General features: G+C 42.6%; 1 protein-coding gene across 1 annotated transcript in view; it reads left to right on the forward strand.

Moving 5' to 3' along the window:
* Positions 1-18,430, forward strand: part of grip2b (glutamate receptor interacting protein 2b) — a gene marked incomplete at both ends in the record, with an annotated part of 259,777 nt that overhangs the window by 224,969 nt on the left and 16,378 nt on the right. The window contains 5 exons of the mRNA XM_080001545.1: positions 148-293; positions 984-1,131; positions 2,017-2,186; positions 16,380-16,535; positions 17,031-17,183. Of these exons, the coding sequence (XP_079857671.1) occupies positions 148-293; positions 984-1,131; positions 2,017-2,186; positions 16,380-16,535; positions 17,031-17,183 (773 nt within the window). The remainder of the gene's footprint in view (positions 1-147; positions 294-983; positions 1,132-2,016; positions 2,187-16,379; positions 16,536-17,030; positions 17,184-18,430) is intronic.

An 18,430-nucleotide genomic window follows, 5' to 3' on the forward strand; every position in this document is an offset into this window, starting at 1 on the left:
TTCAGAATCACTGTTACTGAGACGTCGCTTGAGACGTACTGAGACGTAGCTTCTGTTTAATGTCTGTTACACACGTTCTTAATGTGTGTGTGTGTGTGTGTGTGTGTGTGTGTGTGTGTGTGTGTGTGTGTGTGTGTGCCCCCTCAGGGAGGGCACACTGCGCCCGGCGGACAGGCTGCTCAGCGTGGACGGTGTTCCGCTCCATACACACACACACAGCGAGGCGCTGGGGGTGCTGGCGCAGTGCGGCCAGGAGGCGCTGTTCCAGATCGAGTACGACGTCGCCATCATGGGTGAGGGAATGTCCGCACGAGCCCTCTGCGTGTGATGGTGGTGGATCACGCCGCGCAGGGTCAGACCTTAGCAGCCTTAATAATAATAATAATAATAATAATAATAATAATAATAATAATAATAATAATAATAATAATAATAATATTATTACAAATAAAAAAACCTGCATATTGATTTATCATTTATGTATGTTTGTGCATAATTGTGGGCACTGTGGCAGGGTATACATTTAGGGGGTTTTCCCATCCGCAAAGCATTGGCCGAAGTTAATGGACTGAGCCACTCCATTTAATGTATTTTTCATGATAATTTAGTCATTTAGACCGATTGTATTAAAAAGGCGCGGAGCTCAAAATTTTAAATTTGAAGTCTTAGCAAACTTGATCCTCTTCTTGTGTTGCCAAATAATTAAAACCAACAATGCCAGGTTTGAAGAATATAAGTTCAATATGACCAGAGCAAAATTTCAATATTTATAAGCATGTATTAAGTGTATTTATCGTGTACAGTTAAGTGTGAGGTTTATTGTATATTTTTTCCTCCAGATATTGCTACTTTTCATTTTTATTCTATTGTTTGTTTAAATTAGCGCCTATTGTTTTTGATGTGAGCTGCTGGGACATTATAAGTGAATTGAGTTGAGTGAATAAAGTATCCATCCATCCATCCATCCATCTCCACCTCCTCAGACACTGTGACCAATGTCTCCGGCCCCCTGCTGGTGGAGATCGCCAAGTCGCCGGGGGCAACACTGGGCATCACGCTGACATCGGCGAGTCACCGGAACAAGCAGGTGATCGTCATCGACCGAATCAAGCCGGCCAGCGTGGTGGACAGGTAGACGCACGCACACACACACACACACACACACACACACACACACACACACACACACACACACACACACACACACACACACACACACACACACAGAAATGCGTGTGCGCGCACACATACACGTAGACTCTAATCCAGAATGGCATTGGCTCATATGTAATATTATACAGCCTATTTAAGACGTGTGAGTTATTGATAATTTTGCTCTTTATTTAGCCATCTCACAAATAAAATCCTATTTGCCCAACACTTCACGGATACATAGAGTGAAATTGTGAATTGTGTACTTTCAGTCTAAAATCGTTTTCCATTCAGTTCAGATCATCACATCATTCAAGTGAGAAAAACATCACATCACATGGAAATTGAAATGGACCGGAATAAACTTTATGCTCATAACAGCTCCAGACTATTTTTTAACCATCCCAAAGTTAACATTGGTTTGTCCCAAATGTAAAATGTTGTTTCTTCACATTGTGATTACTTCAGAAGTACATCATAATTAGTTTAAAGTCATCCCTAGTGATTCTTACCATAAATGCAAGACAATTCAAAGGATAAGGAAATAAGAAATTGTATTGTTATATATTGGCTTTCATGCATGCATATTGACTGAAGGTATACTTTCTTTTACCAATATAGATTAAGGCGAGACCAATTCGATGACAATAAATTAAAAAATAAATACATTTCGCTTGCAATTATAAGTATACTACGGACTCATGTCATATCTTACCTTGTCAAGGTTTCTCGGATCTGCCTTCAAGGGTTCTTGTGCAAAACCTTTTCGAGCGATCTTGGAAGAACTCTTTATTCACAGGTTCCCGTTAGAATGCAATACGATCCCACGTTTCCTCCTCGCTTGACGTTGACGGCTCTTTCCAGATGTGGAGCGCTGCATGCGGGCGACCACCTCCTGTCCATCGACGGCACGTCCACGGAGCACTGCACCGTGCTGGAGGCCACGCAGCTGCTGGCGAGCACCTCGGACCTGGCTCGGCTGGAGATCCTCCCATCGCACCACACGAGGCTGGCTGGGAAGCACAATGACACCGGTGGGTTCAGAGAAGGGAACGTAGATCCACCCTGAGTGGGATTCGTAGTACGTTTAAGCAAAAAATACTGAGCCACTGTTAAGCCATTTCACGATGTTCGCGTTCAGTTTGTGTCCAGTGCATATATGTGTCTTATTGAGACTGAATCACTGACTTTTAAATTGGGTTCATAAGAAACCCCATTTATCTCAGCAAGCTGAGACCAGTATCTGTTGTTATCGGCTGTTCTTGTTCGCAAGCTGCGCATCATTTATGAGGCTCTTTTCTTTAGATTTCCCATTAATAGGCTCATGTGATAAAGGGCCAGTAAGCCAAGCGTATTATAAGCATTTGATCACATGACACATGTTAAAGCAAATATCATTGGTTTGATGCAACCCTAGTCTTAACCTTATTTGGTTTCTACAAAATATTTGTCTCTTGATGTTGATATGTTGATAATACCAGTCACAGGGATCAAATCCCAATTGTGAGGAAGTATGAATGAGGCCAATGAGAAGCCAGTCATTAGCAACATCGCTTTAAGGATTAATATCCTGGACTTTACACTTGTTTTCTGATTACACAGTTATACGGTGTGTGCAAGTGCGTGTATTGGTCTGTGTGTGCGTGTGTGTGTGTGTCAGTGATTCCGTTATCCGATTATTGCCGGTTTTTGACCAGGAAAATCTGTGAATGTCTGACATATTTAAATCTCTCCGGTCATAATGTCTGGTGAAAATAATTCCCCCCAAGCACAATTTGAGTTAGTGCTGGGTGGATCATTTCGATTAAAAAAAGTGTGCAGATCTGTTCATTTCCATGCTCAGCAAGTTGCAACGGAAAGCCAATCAGTTTGGACGATCTAAAGCTGATCTGAAAGCTTTACCTCTCACCAATCACGGTTGTCGATATAGAACTAAGCCCCGCCCCCTCCCTCGTGGACAGGTTGCACTTGTAAACACAGTGAACAAGGAACGGAGACGGAGACGCAACGTCTAGAACTCTGAGGAGAAACAGAAAGATGATGTGTCGTTGGGACACATACATCCATACTTTGGCGTTTTTTGGGGATATTTAAGTTCCGACCCAAAGCAGACAGTAAATATTCATTGTGTAAAATATGCCGACGGAACGTCCCGACAAAGACGGGCAACACCAAAAACTTTATTTAGACTCTATTTAGACCATATTTATTTTGTTTTTTATTTTAACAATTTAATTTTGGTGAAATGTAAATTAAAGCCGCTGCACTTGTAACTAATTGTTCATGAATGGAAATTACAGTATTTTATTTCAAGTAGTAATATTCGTAATTTTTATTTATTTATTTTTAAAATGGTGTTTACTGATAGGACTTATTTTATTTTGAATACAGTATTCACTCAGAAAATATTATATGTCGACATGCCTTGATGATGCATGCATGCATGCATTCTCGATATAGACTTCCATAAAGAGACTGCTTATCAAATTGTTTTTAAGCCCAATATACACAGATAATATTTCATCGGAATCTCTCCCATTTGTCCGGGACATTGAAATGTGTCCAGGACACGTCGACTGGCACCAATTCTTTCTAATAGAAACTCAGGTGTGTGTGTGTGTGTGTGTGTGTGTGTGTGTGTGTGTGTGTGTGTGTGTTTGTGTGTGTGTGTGTGTGTGTGTGTGTGTGTGTGTGTGTCTGTGTGTGTGTGGTTTAATGTGTTTGAACGTTAGTGTTTTTGTTTGCATTATTGAGGTTTTTTTTTTCTCCATTTCACTCAGCAATACACCCATTCCACAGCCACCGTCAGTCACAAATATTTGACAAATTACAGATGTAAGCCGAAAAAACACTTCTTTCTCTCCAAAACTCTGTTATGAGCTGAATTTCATTTTATTTTCGAAGCTGCGACTCACTGAAGGATGAAACCATTTCTTCACGGCAGATCTGCCTCATTCTGAGCGAGCGGCTGCAAGTGCTTCGGACATTTTTCAGATGAGGGTGAAGGAAAGAAATCCTCCACCTCTAAACGTCCCTTTCTCTCTACATTGGTGACAGTCTGCTTTGTTAAGCTGGTTGCCATGGTGATGCTAATGTTTAACATTAGATTACTGACCCCAACCCCATGTCCCTGCTTGGAGAAGATTTAAGGGGGAAATCAGGTTGTTTCCTCCAAGTGTGTTTACAGACTACACAATGTTTACCAAGAAGAATTAATAAAATATAGTTGCAGTCCGTTACCTTTCAGGAGGAACCATCAACTCCTTCAAATATCACAATGTTGTATCTGGGAAGCAATGGAGTATAAAACACTAAAACAAAATCACAGTGAATGTGGAGATGTGGGGCTAGAAAGCAATCCCTTTTATGAGAGCTTTCCAAAGGTTTCTTGCTTTTGTTTTCGTTCTGATAGATTTTTTTTTTTTAAACAAAAAAATAACATTGTTGCAGTTCCTCCGACCACATGCCATTCAAGTGGCGTTTCCAGGGCCCTCGGGCACAGAGAGACAGACAACGATGGGTTGTAGACACTAGGTTATTGTAGAGAGGAGGCTAGGTGGAATTAGCCAGGAGCAGTTACAACATGTCATGACAGGGCTCCTATCCTGAGTGTGTGTGTTTTACCTGCTGCTCGTTAGCCCAACCAATGAGGTATGCAGCCACCCTGACCCAATCACCTAGACCCAGGTCAGGTGTGGCTGCGCAAACCATCCAATCCCAACATCACATACCCCCAACACCAGACTGCCCCGTCCTCCCTTCTGGAGTGTGGGGCCTCGAGCTGCTGCGTTGGCTGGTGACGGCGTGGCTGGACTTTGCTGTTGGCTGCTTGGAGGGTTGACCTGGCTGCTGGGCTGCAGGATGGTCCCGGCGGTGCCTGCTGGGCAGAGTAGCTAGCCGCAGACAGCTACCCATCGTGGTTGCTGCAGCTGCTTCTCCCCCGGTCCCCCTAGGTGCTGCTGCTGCCAGTCGGGAGAGGGTTGGTGCTTGGGCTGCCCGTTGACCTGCTGGTGCCTCCAGGCGTCTTTGGACGGCTCTTCTGTGTCCCTTTCCCATGCCGGAGAGTCCCCGTTCAGGTGCCACTGTGGCATTTTCGCCTGCCTGGTTCCATTTCCATTTACAGAAGGCAGCCTCCCCTGCTTTAGAGTTGGTACGAGGGATAGTTAAAAGACCACTGCCTGTGGATCTGAGAGTTCTTGCTGGCTTGTGTATAATTAGCATTTATTTTATATACTGAGGTGCAAGGCCATTTATAGCTTTCTATACAAGTAGCAGAATCTTCAAATCAATCTTAGTTTTAACAGGGAGCCAATGTAGAGATCTAAGAAAAGATTTGATGTGTTCGAACTTTTTTTTCCCAGTGAGAATGTGTGCAGCCGCATGTTGGATTAACTGTAGCCGCTGCACAGCTGATTTTGGGAGGCTGGTGAGCAGGCCATTACAGTAGTCCAATCTACTCCTTATGAATGCATGGATACATTTTTCAGAGTCTGCTTTTGCCAGGAAGCCTCTTCTTTTTGAAATGTTTTTTAGATGGTAGAAGGCTGATTTTGGGATGTGATTGATATGCCTCTTAAAATTTAGATCGCCGTCTATGATAACACCCAGATTTCTGACTTCATTCTTGCTTTCAAGAGACAGAGAACTGAGATGAGCTGCAATTTTCTGTCTCTGAGCCTTTGCACCAAATATGAGTATTTCTGTTTTATATTTGTTCAGTTGTAAAAGGTTTTGTGACATACATGCATTAATATCATTAATACACTGAGTGAGGGAGTGTATGGGGTGTAGGTCATCAAGAGATAGGAATATGTACAGTTGTGAATCATCTGCATATTTTTGGTAATTTATTTTGTGTTTCTTTATTATATGTGCAAGTGGGAGCATATAGAGGTTAAACAATATAGGGCCCAGAATCAACGCTCGGGACACTCCATATATATTATCCACTTTGTTCAACACAAAATCTCCAATGAACACAAAGAACTGCCTGTCCTGTAGGTACGTTCTGAACCAGGTTAGAACCAGGCCAGATAGGTTGACCCATTTTCTTAATCTCGCTAATAAAATCTGATCGTCAACGGTGTCAAAGGCATCACTGAGAACCAGGAGGAGAAGAACAGACCATTTTTTTAAATCAGTGTTTATGGGCAGATCGTTCACAACTTTAATAAGTGCTGTTTCTGTGCTATGGTGAGGTCAAAACCAGATTGATAAGTGTCTAAAAGGCTGTTTGAGGTAAGATAGTTGTTAAGCGGAAGGTAAACTGATTTTTCAAGATTTTTTACTGAGGAAGGGCAGGTTGGAAATGGGCCCATAGTTGGCAATAACTGTTGCATCGAGATTGCTCTTTGTCAGGAGTGGTTTAATGACAGCTGTTTTAAATGCTGCAGGAAATATACCTGATTGAAGAGAGCCATTTAAAATTTCTAATACCTCATGTGCTAGGCAGTTAAAAACAGCTTTGAAAATGTGGTAGGGAGAGGGTCCAGGCAGCAGGTGGATGACCTGAGCTGACCAACAATATCGTCCAGTTTTTTTATATGTGTAAGGGGACGAAGTGAGACATGGCAGCAGTCATATTACTGGAGAACTGGAGGGTAGGTTAATTTCTGGATGTTGAGGTACTAATATTCTGTCTGATAGCTATAATTTTGTTACCAAAGAATGTAGCGAACTCTTCACATTTTTCAGTGGAGAGCATCTCTGACGGGGTTGTAGATGGTGGATTAATAAGTCGATCAACAGCAGTGAAGAGCACTTTACTATTGTTGATATTTTCATTAATGATTTTAGAGAAGAAAGACTGTCTGGCCTGTATAATTTCTATGTTGTATTGATTGAGACTATCCTTGTAAATTTCATGATGAACCTGAAGTTTTGTCTTTCTCCATTTTTGTTCTGCCTGGCGACACTCTCATTTAAGCTGCCTAGCAACAGCTCAGTTTCTCCAGGGGGTCTTTTATTTTTCTATGATTTCGTTTTAACGGGTGCAATGTTAACAATGACATCTTGCATTTTTGAGTTGAAGTTGTTCACAGGATCCTCAGTTGATGATGCCATGAACAGCGGTAACTGAAATAACAACATCCATGACACAGTGTACAGTGATATTAAGTCCTTCTGATATGACCAGGTCCAGAGTATGCCCTTTATTGTGGGTGGGTCCAGAAACATTCTGAGTGAGGTCAGATGCCTCCAATAGGCTAATGAAGTGTTCAGCATCTGGGACTATTTGATTGTCAACATGAATATTAAAATCACCTGAGATAATTAAACAATCATAATCAGTGGAGACCTTGGACAGTAGCTCAGAGAATTAATCAAGAAAGCCACATTTAGATTTTGGTGTCCAATAGACAGTGATGATTATAGTCGGGGCACTGCAGTTTATGGATAAAGCAAGGTGTTCAAAAGACGTGAATTCTCAGAGAAGGATTTGCTTGCAGGTATAGATATCAGAGATGACAGCAGCTATTCTACCGCCTCTCTTATCAGCTCTAGTGGTTTGGATGAATTTGAAATGAGGAGGTGCTGTCTCAATGAGTGCAACTGTGCCCTTTCTGTCCAGTCAGGTCTCAGTCAGTAGAGAGAAATCCAGGTTATGGGCACTTATAAGCTCATTAACTAAAAATGACTTATTAGTTAGTGACCTGACATTTAAAAAAGCCATTTTATTGTTCTGGGTGCATGGCTTTGCAGGGGACTGATAGTTGGAATCCCAACCGGTTGTAAATTGTTTGGATTCCTGTATGTTACAGGAAAGTTACGTGATTTTGGTCTCTGGTTTATAATTACAGGAATTTGTAAAGCAGAGTGACAGTCATTAATATCAGTAGAGTGGATCAGACTCATCAAACATCAGTCGTGAAGTTGGAACCCAAGTGGCGTTCTCAGGGCCAGGGACAGAGACACAGATGACGATGGGTTGTAGACACCAGTTTGTGGTAGAGAGGAGGCTAGGTGGAATTAGCCATGAGGAGATAGAACATGTCATGACAAGGCTTCTATCCTGAGTGTGTGTCGTTAGCCCAACCAATGAGCAACAGGTATACGGCTACCCTGACCCAATCTCCTAGATCCAGGTCAAGTGTGGCTGCCCAAACCATCCCATACCCACATCATAAACGTCTAATAAATTTTACTGTAGACATATGCAATCATAGCGCATTTTAACAACTTCTTCTGATACGTTTGATAGTATTCAAAGTGACCAATCAAAGGAGCAGAGACATCGGCCACTGTCTATTCCGTCCCTACCTGCAAAGTCTCAAAACTCAACTTGACGAGCGAGTGTTGAGCAGTTGGGAGCGCATTGGTTGCTTTTCCGTGCGCAGACACTGTTAATATATATATATATATATATATATATATATATATATATATATATGATAAATGATGGAGTTTTGCCCTGAGCAGAGTACACCCATTCAGCAACACACAAACAGTAACTTCAAAAACAACAACTAACAAATGCTCCCAAATATGCAGAAATACATAAAAGCCTATTTATACGTGTTAATCTGAGATGAAAAGCATGCGTCATGACGTGAGGCCCCTAGGAGCCTTCTGTCTTTCACTATCACTGGAGTTGTGGTGATAACAGCGAGCGGTGTGCTGGAGGCTCCTGCGGATGCTAAGTGACCTGCGACGGCGTCTGCAGGAGGTTTGAGCGTGAGATGGTGAACGCTCCAAGGGAAGACGCATAAAAGGCGGATCATGTACCTTGTGCTAAGCACCGGGGGTTGGCATGGCAACGGATACGGCGCGGCCAAATGGGCTTAATAGAGGGATTATCAGCAAAAAGTGAGATTGTTTTGTTTGGAATAGGCTGCTGAGATGTGGCAGAAAAAGGAATATATCTGTTTGAGTCCCTCACAGTGTCGGATTGAGTGGAAATGGAGTGTGGATGTGAAATATTCATCCCTGGGAGATTTAATAATGGGTAATAATGTCACCTGTAGCAGTCTTCATGAATGTCTGTGGACTATATGGAATAGTAAGAATGTAATATCTTTATTTGTCATTGTACAAGTAGACTACAACAAAATGAATCCTCTGCATCCTATACCTAGTAGCAGTGGGCAGCCATAGTTCAGTGCCCGCGACCAACACCAAGTTTGCCAGTGCCTTTCTCAGGGGCACCGACAAAAGTATTAACCTCAAACATATTTTTTAATGTCTTTTGATGGCGGGAGGAAATCGGAACAGCCAGCGGGAACCCACACATGCAACTCCACACAGAAAGGACGTGGGACGGCCGGCATTCTAAACTATTTTTGTCAATTATTATTATTATTAGCAGTAGTAGTAGTAGTAGTAGTAGTAGTAATAATCATAAATCTACCCGCAGGGTCCAGCGTAGTCAGCCGTTCGTTAAAGTTCATTGGATGAGTGTGTGACTGCAGAAGTTCATTTGTTATGGCGTGGTCACAGTGTCATAATAAGTAATTCATAAAACATAATTAAAATGAACGTTGAGCCCCATTGAATTTAGGATCTCTTTAGCGAGGGAGGCCTCAAATATTATCTTATTTAAGATAATATTTATAATTTATGTGGCCTGGTCATAAATGAGGGGACCGGACATTTTATTCCACGACTGCATTTGATAAAGGGCAGCATTATTTATGTAATTTTAAGGGGTCAAAAAAATCTCAGTGGTATAACAAAATAATTATTCCCCTTCACTGTTCTTTGGCTCAAAACCTCCTGCACATTACTCAACCTAATCAACTCGAGACATTAACTATCTATGTCATTAGATAGGTCTAGACAACAGTAGTGACTTGCTTCTAAATAAAGAAAATAGAAATCCAACCCAAATAAATACATTTGTTGACACACAGAGCTTATACAGTTTTCTTGCAGTAACGTACATTAGTTCACTAGGAAATGCATATTCATGAGCAGAATATACATCTACAAACATTCTGGCAGGAACTTGCAATAAATCTTTCAGAAAGAAGTCATGAACTCACTCTCACTCCAGTGTGCAGCCTGCGCGCTAAGACACACCCCTGGAACTCAACGCGGCATTCTACCTCCCCTCCAAATTCAACAGAAACATACAAAATGTACACAGTTTATTGAAATAGTGAGCATACACCACTGTGATGTGATTCTATCCCTCCGTGTACTTTATCAGCACTTACGCTGCCCCGCTGTTCCGTGTCGCCCTCTGTGTGGTGAGGATATCACCAAATCATCACTCATCAACCTTGGTCTGCTAGCTTAATCATACTCCCATCAATTGACACTGATAACCCTTTTTTTGTATTTCATCAAGGTTTAAAGGGATACACATAGGTAAAGATACACACCTCCACACAATAACCGTCCGGTACGGCCACTTCCTGGTTTCTGACGCCTGGAGGAAGCTCTGCCCTCTCGATGATTGATTTGATTCAGCCTTAAGCTGGTCTTAAAGTGAGCGTTACCTCAACAAACACAAACAGCTAAACATTACGATCTCCACGAGCCAATCATACCACGGTATCTACACAGCCCAAAAACACTCTCTACCCATTGTTCACCTGGTTACATTTACTATATTTTCCCGTATTCTCAAATAGTAAATTCATCAACACAAATCCCAAACTACAACTCCCAGATGTATTGATAGAATGGACATATGTTTGTATTTATTTATTTTTTTTACTGGTTGGTTGCAAATTGGGGAAAAAAAAACTAAAACATTCAAATTCAACAAAAATGTGTCCATATCAAATACATTACACGTTAAATTGAAATACCATCCATCGCTGAGAACAAAATCATATGAGATTTTCTTTCGAGCATAACGTTTAACCGAACACATCTTAACACGTTGCTGGTGTTGTGTTGAGTGCAGTTCATTTCTGTTTTGGATTGTTTTAATGCTCATTTGGTCGGCCAACCAAGCCTTAGAAATGAGACTGAAGCAGAATTAGTGCAGAAAGAGACGACAACGGAAGCAAGATTTGTTTTGGATTTATCCCCAATTAAGTCGAGCCCACGCACGTTTAGGAGATCAAGGAGGAAGGATCCCACTCGCCCCAGTGTTTCGACAACGCTCCCTTCGCTTTAGCACCAAGTCTTTGATTCGCTCGAGCGCCGTCTTGCTCACACTCCTCGGCAACGTGTCTGTGATTAACAGGGAAAAAACAACCCGGAAGAGGTACTGAACCAATGTCTGCTTAAATTCTATGGAGAACCCTCTATAGCAGGTTCTCCAGGAAACCTGCTATAGAGAGCCCGCAGTCAACGAAGGTCTTTCCAGAACTGTTGAAAGAAATGTTCTGAATGGAACATGCCGATAAAAGGTTCCCCCTGGAACGCTCAATATGGTTTCTCCCAAGAACTCAGTCAGGCAGGTTCTTCCCACAACTCTCAGAAGCGGTTCTCCCAAGAACCCTCGATAAAGGGTTCTTCCCAGAAACCCTAAAAGAAGATTTCTTCCCAGAAGTCTTAATATGGGTTCTCCACGAACCCTTAGAGAAAGGTTCTTGCGAGAAGGCTTAAGAGGACTTTTCCCAAGAACATTTATGGAAAGGTTTCCCCTTGAACTCTTCCATGGCTCCTAGAGCCCTAGAACTAGAACAGTTTTATATTTAAAGGGTTTATCCCAGAAGCCGTGATAAGGTGTTCCCCATTCATACTGAACTATTCTCCTCGTAGGTTGATGAAGGTTTTTTTAGTGTTCTGTCATAAGATTGGATTAGGTTCAGGAGTTATACTGAGACAATGGCAAAATTTTACAATACCGCACACACAAAGACAAGAATCAGGTATTTATTAGCAAAGACTCAATTAAATATATTAAAATGTCCTGGAGGACGATTCTTCCAATCGTGTTCCTCAAACTGATCTCATTTGTCGGTTTCTAATCCAGCCAAAATACATTTTGTGCTCAGGGTGACTGGTTTCACTCTCTGTGAAAGGCTGAGGAGTCACCCAGGAGGACCTCAGAGTGGGACTGTTTTAGGAGAGGTGGTTCAGGCATCAGGTGAGGATGCCACCGGGTGCTGCCTCCCTCCCCATATTGGCCTGGGAACCACTAGGGATCCACCTGGGGGTGGGGGAGGCAGCCGAGGGCGTAGGGAGTGGGCGTAGGGAGCAGCAGCCATTTCATTTAAAGCAACACACATACTGACATGGAGCACCAGGAACAGGACTGTTATATAGGCATCTTAGAATGGCTAGAATGCATAATCTGAGTGGTATTACATTTTCAGTAAGTTGCATTTCCATGAAATACGAAAAACGTTGTGGTATTTCTGTGAACAATTACCATTGCACGGATTGCATTTTCCGACTCCTCTCTGGATCTTTAACGTATCACTCAGTCGCACATTTCAGTGGTTTCGAGTGGATGCGGTGACAAATTTTGAAGGATTACTTTTGATTGTATTTTTCCTTAAGCCGGCAAAGTAATGTGGACCACGGATTTAAAATATCAATTGAACAGATCTTCTGACATCTACCAGTTAAGAAGCTATATAAATATACATCTAAACCGATAGTTTGGTAACATCAAAACACGGCAGAGTGACAAAGTCTACACCGCACACTGGACACGGACCAAATGGACATTCCCAATCGGAATCTGTACATTTATAGTAAATAATATGATGACAACATAAAGCGCTTACTGTAAATCTCATCATCATTCATTCAATCAAGAACGAGACGTGTGACGTGTCAGTTAACCAGACCAACTGAATATTTTGGGTCAAAACTGTTCTGTTTTTTACTAATATCTGCTCCGTATGTGAATCGATTTGAATGGAATTTAAACCACGATTGACCGCTATGTCACCATCCTTCTGACATAGCGATTCAAACGATACCTCAACCGTGTTCGTAGGTTATGCCGAAGTATGTCTTCCAGATTTAGTCGGGTTGGACATGTTTGGAACAATGTGGTTCAAACAAGACCTAACCGTGTTCGTGTGTTACGCCGAAGCAATAGGACTCCTGAAAATAATGGTGAGAACAATAATAATAATAACAATATTAACAATAACAATAATAATAATAATAACAAAATAAAAAAAAATAAAAAAATACAAAATAAAAATAATAATAATAATAATAATAATATAACCGGCTCAAGCAGAAACACCAGTTAAGGAAATAAATCTGCTGTGACGGAAAGCCGATGCCTAATTATTCGGAAGGAATGTCTGTGATAGTGTGTGTGTGTGTCGTGTGTGTGTGTGTGTGTGTGTGTGTGTGTGTGTGTGTGTGTGTGTGTGCAAGCATGCGTGTGTGTGTGTGTGTGTGTGTGTGTGTGTGTGTGTGTTTTCTCCCCCGCCCCGGTTTGGTACGCGAGAGAATTCGCTCCAGTGGATTTTCCCGGAGGAAACGCTGATTCCTACAGCGAGGTTATTATCCAGGGTTAATGCCGGCGGCTCAGGAGCTTAAAAAATGACAAGTGTTCGCACACGGAACACACTCACTTACACACGGTTCATTTGTGTTAAAACGGAAAACTAAATGCACAAATACGCACGCGCGCGAAGCTGTATTTCTCTGGGTGTTGCAGTTTTCTTTGACCTGATTAGAGACGGAGAGCTTCGGAAAAGGGACACTGGATGAGAGAGATAGTGTTTTTATGTTATTCCATCTCCGTGCGCCCAAACATGCTCAGAACAAGACGGATATAAGAAAAATAACGTTGCGTATGATCTCTGCCATCATTTAACAACAGAGGGGCGAATTCCCATGAATTTGCGCGTCATGTGCTTATCTGCGGCGTCTTACCCCTGGGCCACACCGGAAGCGACGCTTACCCCTGGGCCACACCGGAAGCGACGCGTCACCATTGCCAAAGCATCGCGTCATTTTGTCGATTGGTCAGTTCCCACCGTGTCCGTCTACGACGCGCTACCGAAAGCGGCGCTCTCCAGACTTTCTACTGAAACTACAAATTGTGGAATGTATCAACCTCCAAATGGCTTATAATGAATCTTTGCTTCCGTTTTCAAGTCTTTGCTCTTCATTTCATGCGCATTTCAAGTCTGTTTGTTTATGAACGTGGTTGGATTTGTTTGTGAGATTAGGGTTCTTGTTTATATACGGAGATTCATACAGAGCTTGATGGGCACTAGGACCTCCGTGAATACCTGAGCTGCTCAGCCGGGTGCCTGACTGAAATAACGCGAACACAACTGAAATATAATCGGGAATTCAAAACGTTTTTTCCAGGTATGAAGTCAAATATGAAGTCTATTCCTGGACGTGATATTCTTTTTTCTGCTAGAATGATAATTATTATTATTATTATTTTTATTATTATTATTATTATTATTATTATTTCCATCAGTAAAGTTAAATTTGTTGTGGTAAAAAAGCAATCCATGTTAGGACCACACATCAGCCATTTTATATGGTTGATGCATACCAAATATTGCATCCAAATGTTTTCACTAATTATATGTTTTGAATGGACCTCTATAGGAATCTACGCTCCAGTTGACGCTGGAAAGCTGGAAGCTGAGTAGTTAGGAAATCAGTAAACGTAGGAAAATAAATAAATCTAAAATAAAAACACGCTGTTTTGTTTGGTTGGTATGGAAAACGGGAAATGGGGAAAGCTCAAATGCGTAATAGGGGGTGCACGGAGCGGAGGGCGCCGATTAATCCCTCTCCATTACACATTTGGGGACATTGGGGTGCGATGCCCCCTCATGGCGCATCTCGTGCCCCCCCCCCACCCATATCCAAATGCATAGGGAGCGATGGGAGTGGAGAGTAGCGCGCTCCGCTCCCTTCGCTCTGGGGCCTACCCCTGCATCCGAATTTCGAATTTATCCTCAAAACACAGGGGAATTTTTTTTGTTTTGCCTGGCCCTAATTCTCCGAATACTTATTTTTCATCCTTTCCTATTGCATCTTTTATTCTCTAATAAAAACAACAGGGGTTGAGCAGAGCTGTTCATGGTCCTGAGGCTTAGGCTGCTGCAGCAGCAGCGGCAGACGGAGACTGCGGCCAATTTATACCACTGTATCCCTATTCCCTATAACCTTTCGTTGTTTTTTCGATATTTGACCGACCACGTCCCAACCTGGCACATTTCGCAGCGCTGTGTTGTGTATCGAATTGTGAATGAAACACTGCATCTTCTTTGTGTGATAAAAAAATGTTGCAATGTTGCAATGTTGGCAGCTGACACCACCTCAAAGGACATGAAGAAGAAGAGGTGACGTCCCTTACAGAACAACGACAACAAATAAACACCAGAAGCAAGAAATTCCACTTCTCCATGAAAACATATACTCTCCATGTTGTTATGGATTATGACAGTGGGGCAGATGCTTTCAATTATATCGCCGAAATTGCCGAATATGGCTGCTCCCAGGGGACAGCAATTCCCAGAATTCAAATGGCTGGGAGGACCACACCAATTACTTGGAATTGATTGTGATAGGTATTATTATTCGCGCGATCTGAAAAGTGTCACGTTCATTAAACTATCATTGTTATCAAACAATAATTGCAGGAAATGGGAATGTTTAGAAGTTACAGAATCAAAGAGTGGATATGCTCCTATAGTGAGAATGAACTTAGAATGAGTAAAATTAACTTAAATTTAAAAATTAAGGATTGACTTAACTTATGCGTTTTCCAATATTTTAATAAATTATTGATTATATTATTTCAGAAAAAGACCTTAAACATTATATCATTGATGGAGTACAGCACAATCCAAATGTCACCATTTAAGGCACTGATTGTGTTTCTAAATGTGTATTTTGTGCTGCAAAGTTTGGAAATGTTTCCAAAACTTTGAGGTGCGTTTTGAAAACCACCACAGACTGCTCCTTCCGCTACCTTCGGATGCCGTGACATAATAATGATTATAATAATAATGTCAAAATATTATTTACTTATCACTGGAAAGTCTGGGCGTGACACCACTTAAAATGTGCGTCAGCTGACCCAGCTCCGCACAGTTATCACCAGGTCTCTGCAGACGGTAATAATTCACTCTACTCGCCGGCGTCTGTCAACTGGACTCCTTTGCATTTAGAGGAGACAATTTTGCACCAAAGGGATGAATAATACCAAATTTAAATAAGCACAAATAGCACCGCCGCACCGAGACGCTATTTGTGTGGCAGCGCAGTTAGGGGTGCACTTCACCGTTGCAAAGCACCACTGCGGCTACTTTGAGAATTAGAAGCTTGTTTTTTCTCATATTTGCGCCGGTTTCGTGTGTGTATGTTTGTGTGTGTTTTAGTGAAGGTCCAGAAGTCGGATCACCCGCACTCCTGGGACCCCTGCGTCAACTTCTGCCACACCCCAAACTCGTCCCACTGCAACACCACCTCCACCCTCAACAAGTCCTGGACGTCCTCCAACAACAACACCATCAACAGCCTGGACTACTGCAAATGTGAGCAAAAGGATCCCCAACAGGAAAAATTATGCATACTCACTCTTTAGCCTTTGAAACTGTTGCTGTAGGACGCTGAGGCGGAGACCTTCTCAGACCCTGAAGTTCAGCAGTGCTTTGTACTTTGACGTCATGTAGTACAAACGCAGGTTTCAGCCTTTTCCGTTCCCTCATCAGGAGTTCAATGCAAGTGATTGGGGGCTAAATGCACAATCTGCGTTCAATGCACGAACTCCCTCCACATTTCAGGTAATGATGCCGCAGCAGTCTGACTTTGCGAATGTGCTGTGCCGTAGTGGTAGATTGTGGATTTGTCCCCCAGAACTTGCATTGAACCCTGATATGGAGTGTGGAGCGTCCAGTCCGGAGAAAAGGCTGGAACCGACCGACGTACGACACGAGGGGGGAGTAGAAAATGGGGATGAGCTTCCTGGAGCTGGAACAGATCTCTATCCAAACTGTTCCTTTAAACGAACATGGTCCCTCCCTCTCCAGCTCTGGTCTCCACCAGCTTCTCCCCGTGCTCCACCACCACGTCAGGCCCCAGCAGCCAGAGCTCCAGCACGCTGCCCCGCACCACGGTGCCCATGAGCCCGCGCAACTCGCTGCTCAAACGGCGGCAACGCAAGAAAGAGCACAAGAGCTCCTGTAAGCACACCCGTCTGTCTGTTTACCTGTCCGACTGCCTGTCTGCCTGCCTGTCTGTCTGTCTGTCTGTCTGCCTGTCTGTTTGTGTGACTGACTGTCTAGCTGTCTTTCTGTCTGTCTTTCTGTCAGTCTGTCTGTCGGTCTGCCTGTCTGTCTGCCCGTCTGTCTGTGTGGCTGACTGACTGTCTAGCTGTCTGTCTGTGTGACTGACTGACTGTCTCGCTGTATTTCTGTCTGTCTGACTGACTGTCTGAATGACGACCTGTCTGACTGATAGTCTGTCTGTCGTTGTGCCTGTTTCCTGTCTGTCTGACTGACTGACAGTAGCTAAACGACTCAGCTGCTTTTACCATCACTATAATTATGATTATTCAAATAATTATGACATTTCAAATTATTATTTGTATTATTTGCGGTTGTAGTCAAATGATTCAACTGAAGAGTCAGAGTTGAGATGATGAGAGTAATTTCCCTCACTGGAGTCTTTATTCTAATTAGAATCATTTGCGGGGATTACTTTTTTCATTTTCTAAATGTTGGTGCAGAGCGGTAATGAGTCAAACAGAACTATCTGCTCCAATTGGGCAGTTTGTCGTCTAATGCGATCGTTTAGAATTGAGTTCGCTCCTGGAGGAATATCTCTCTTTGCCACGTTGCACATCACTGGGGTTCTGAGCTGGTTCTGGCACCAAACCCGCAGAAACATTAACGCTCAGCGTAGCTTCAAGGTGCATCCTCTTTTAGGGACGTGCCCTTTGCTCATCCTTCTAAACGCATTCCAAACGAGGAAGACCAAATGTGGAACGCATGATCGTATGATCACGTATGATCGCAAAGGCGAACAAACTTTTTTTTTGTTTGTTTTTTTACACCACACTAACTACCCTGATATGGCCAAAGGACAATGATGTGACAACACTGGTGAAACAAAATAGACCGAGCGATCGGCAACATAATCTGTTCAATTGATCCAATATTTAGAGAATATCTTTGGCTAACTGCCACTTACCGGGGGACATCGCACGTTTCCTGGTTTCACGTCGCTCGTGTCACACGCGCCTACATGCTAATGCTAACTCTTGCTCGTGGCGCCATCTGGTGGCACTACATGTAAATTACAATGGAAGTACACTGGAAGGAGGACATTGTCATCAAAATCCCCAACATCCCATTCAGCACCACTCATTTCACCAACAGTAAAAAGGTTTGTCATAATGTGGGCTCATCAGTTTGCTGTGGACTATCTT

The sequence above is a fragment of the Zeus faber genome (assembly GCF_960531495.2).
Source record: "Zeus faber genome assembly, chromosome: 5".
In the NCBI taxonomy this organism is placed as follows: Eukaryota; Metazoa; Chordata; class Actinopteri; order Zeiformes; family Zeidae; genus Zeus; species Zeus faber.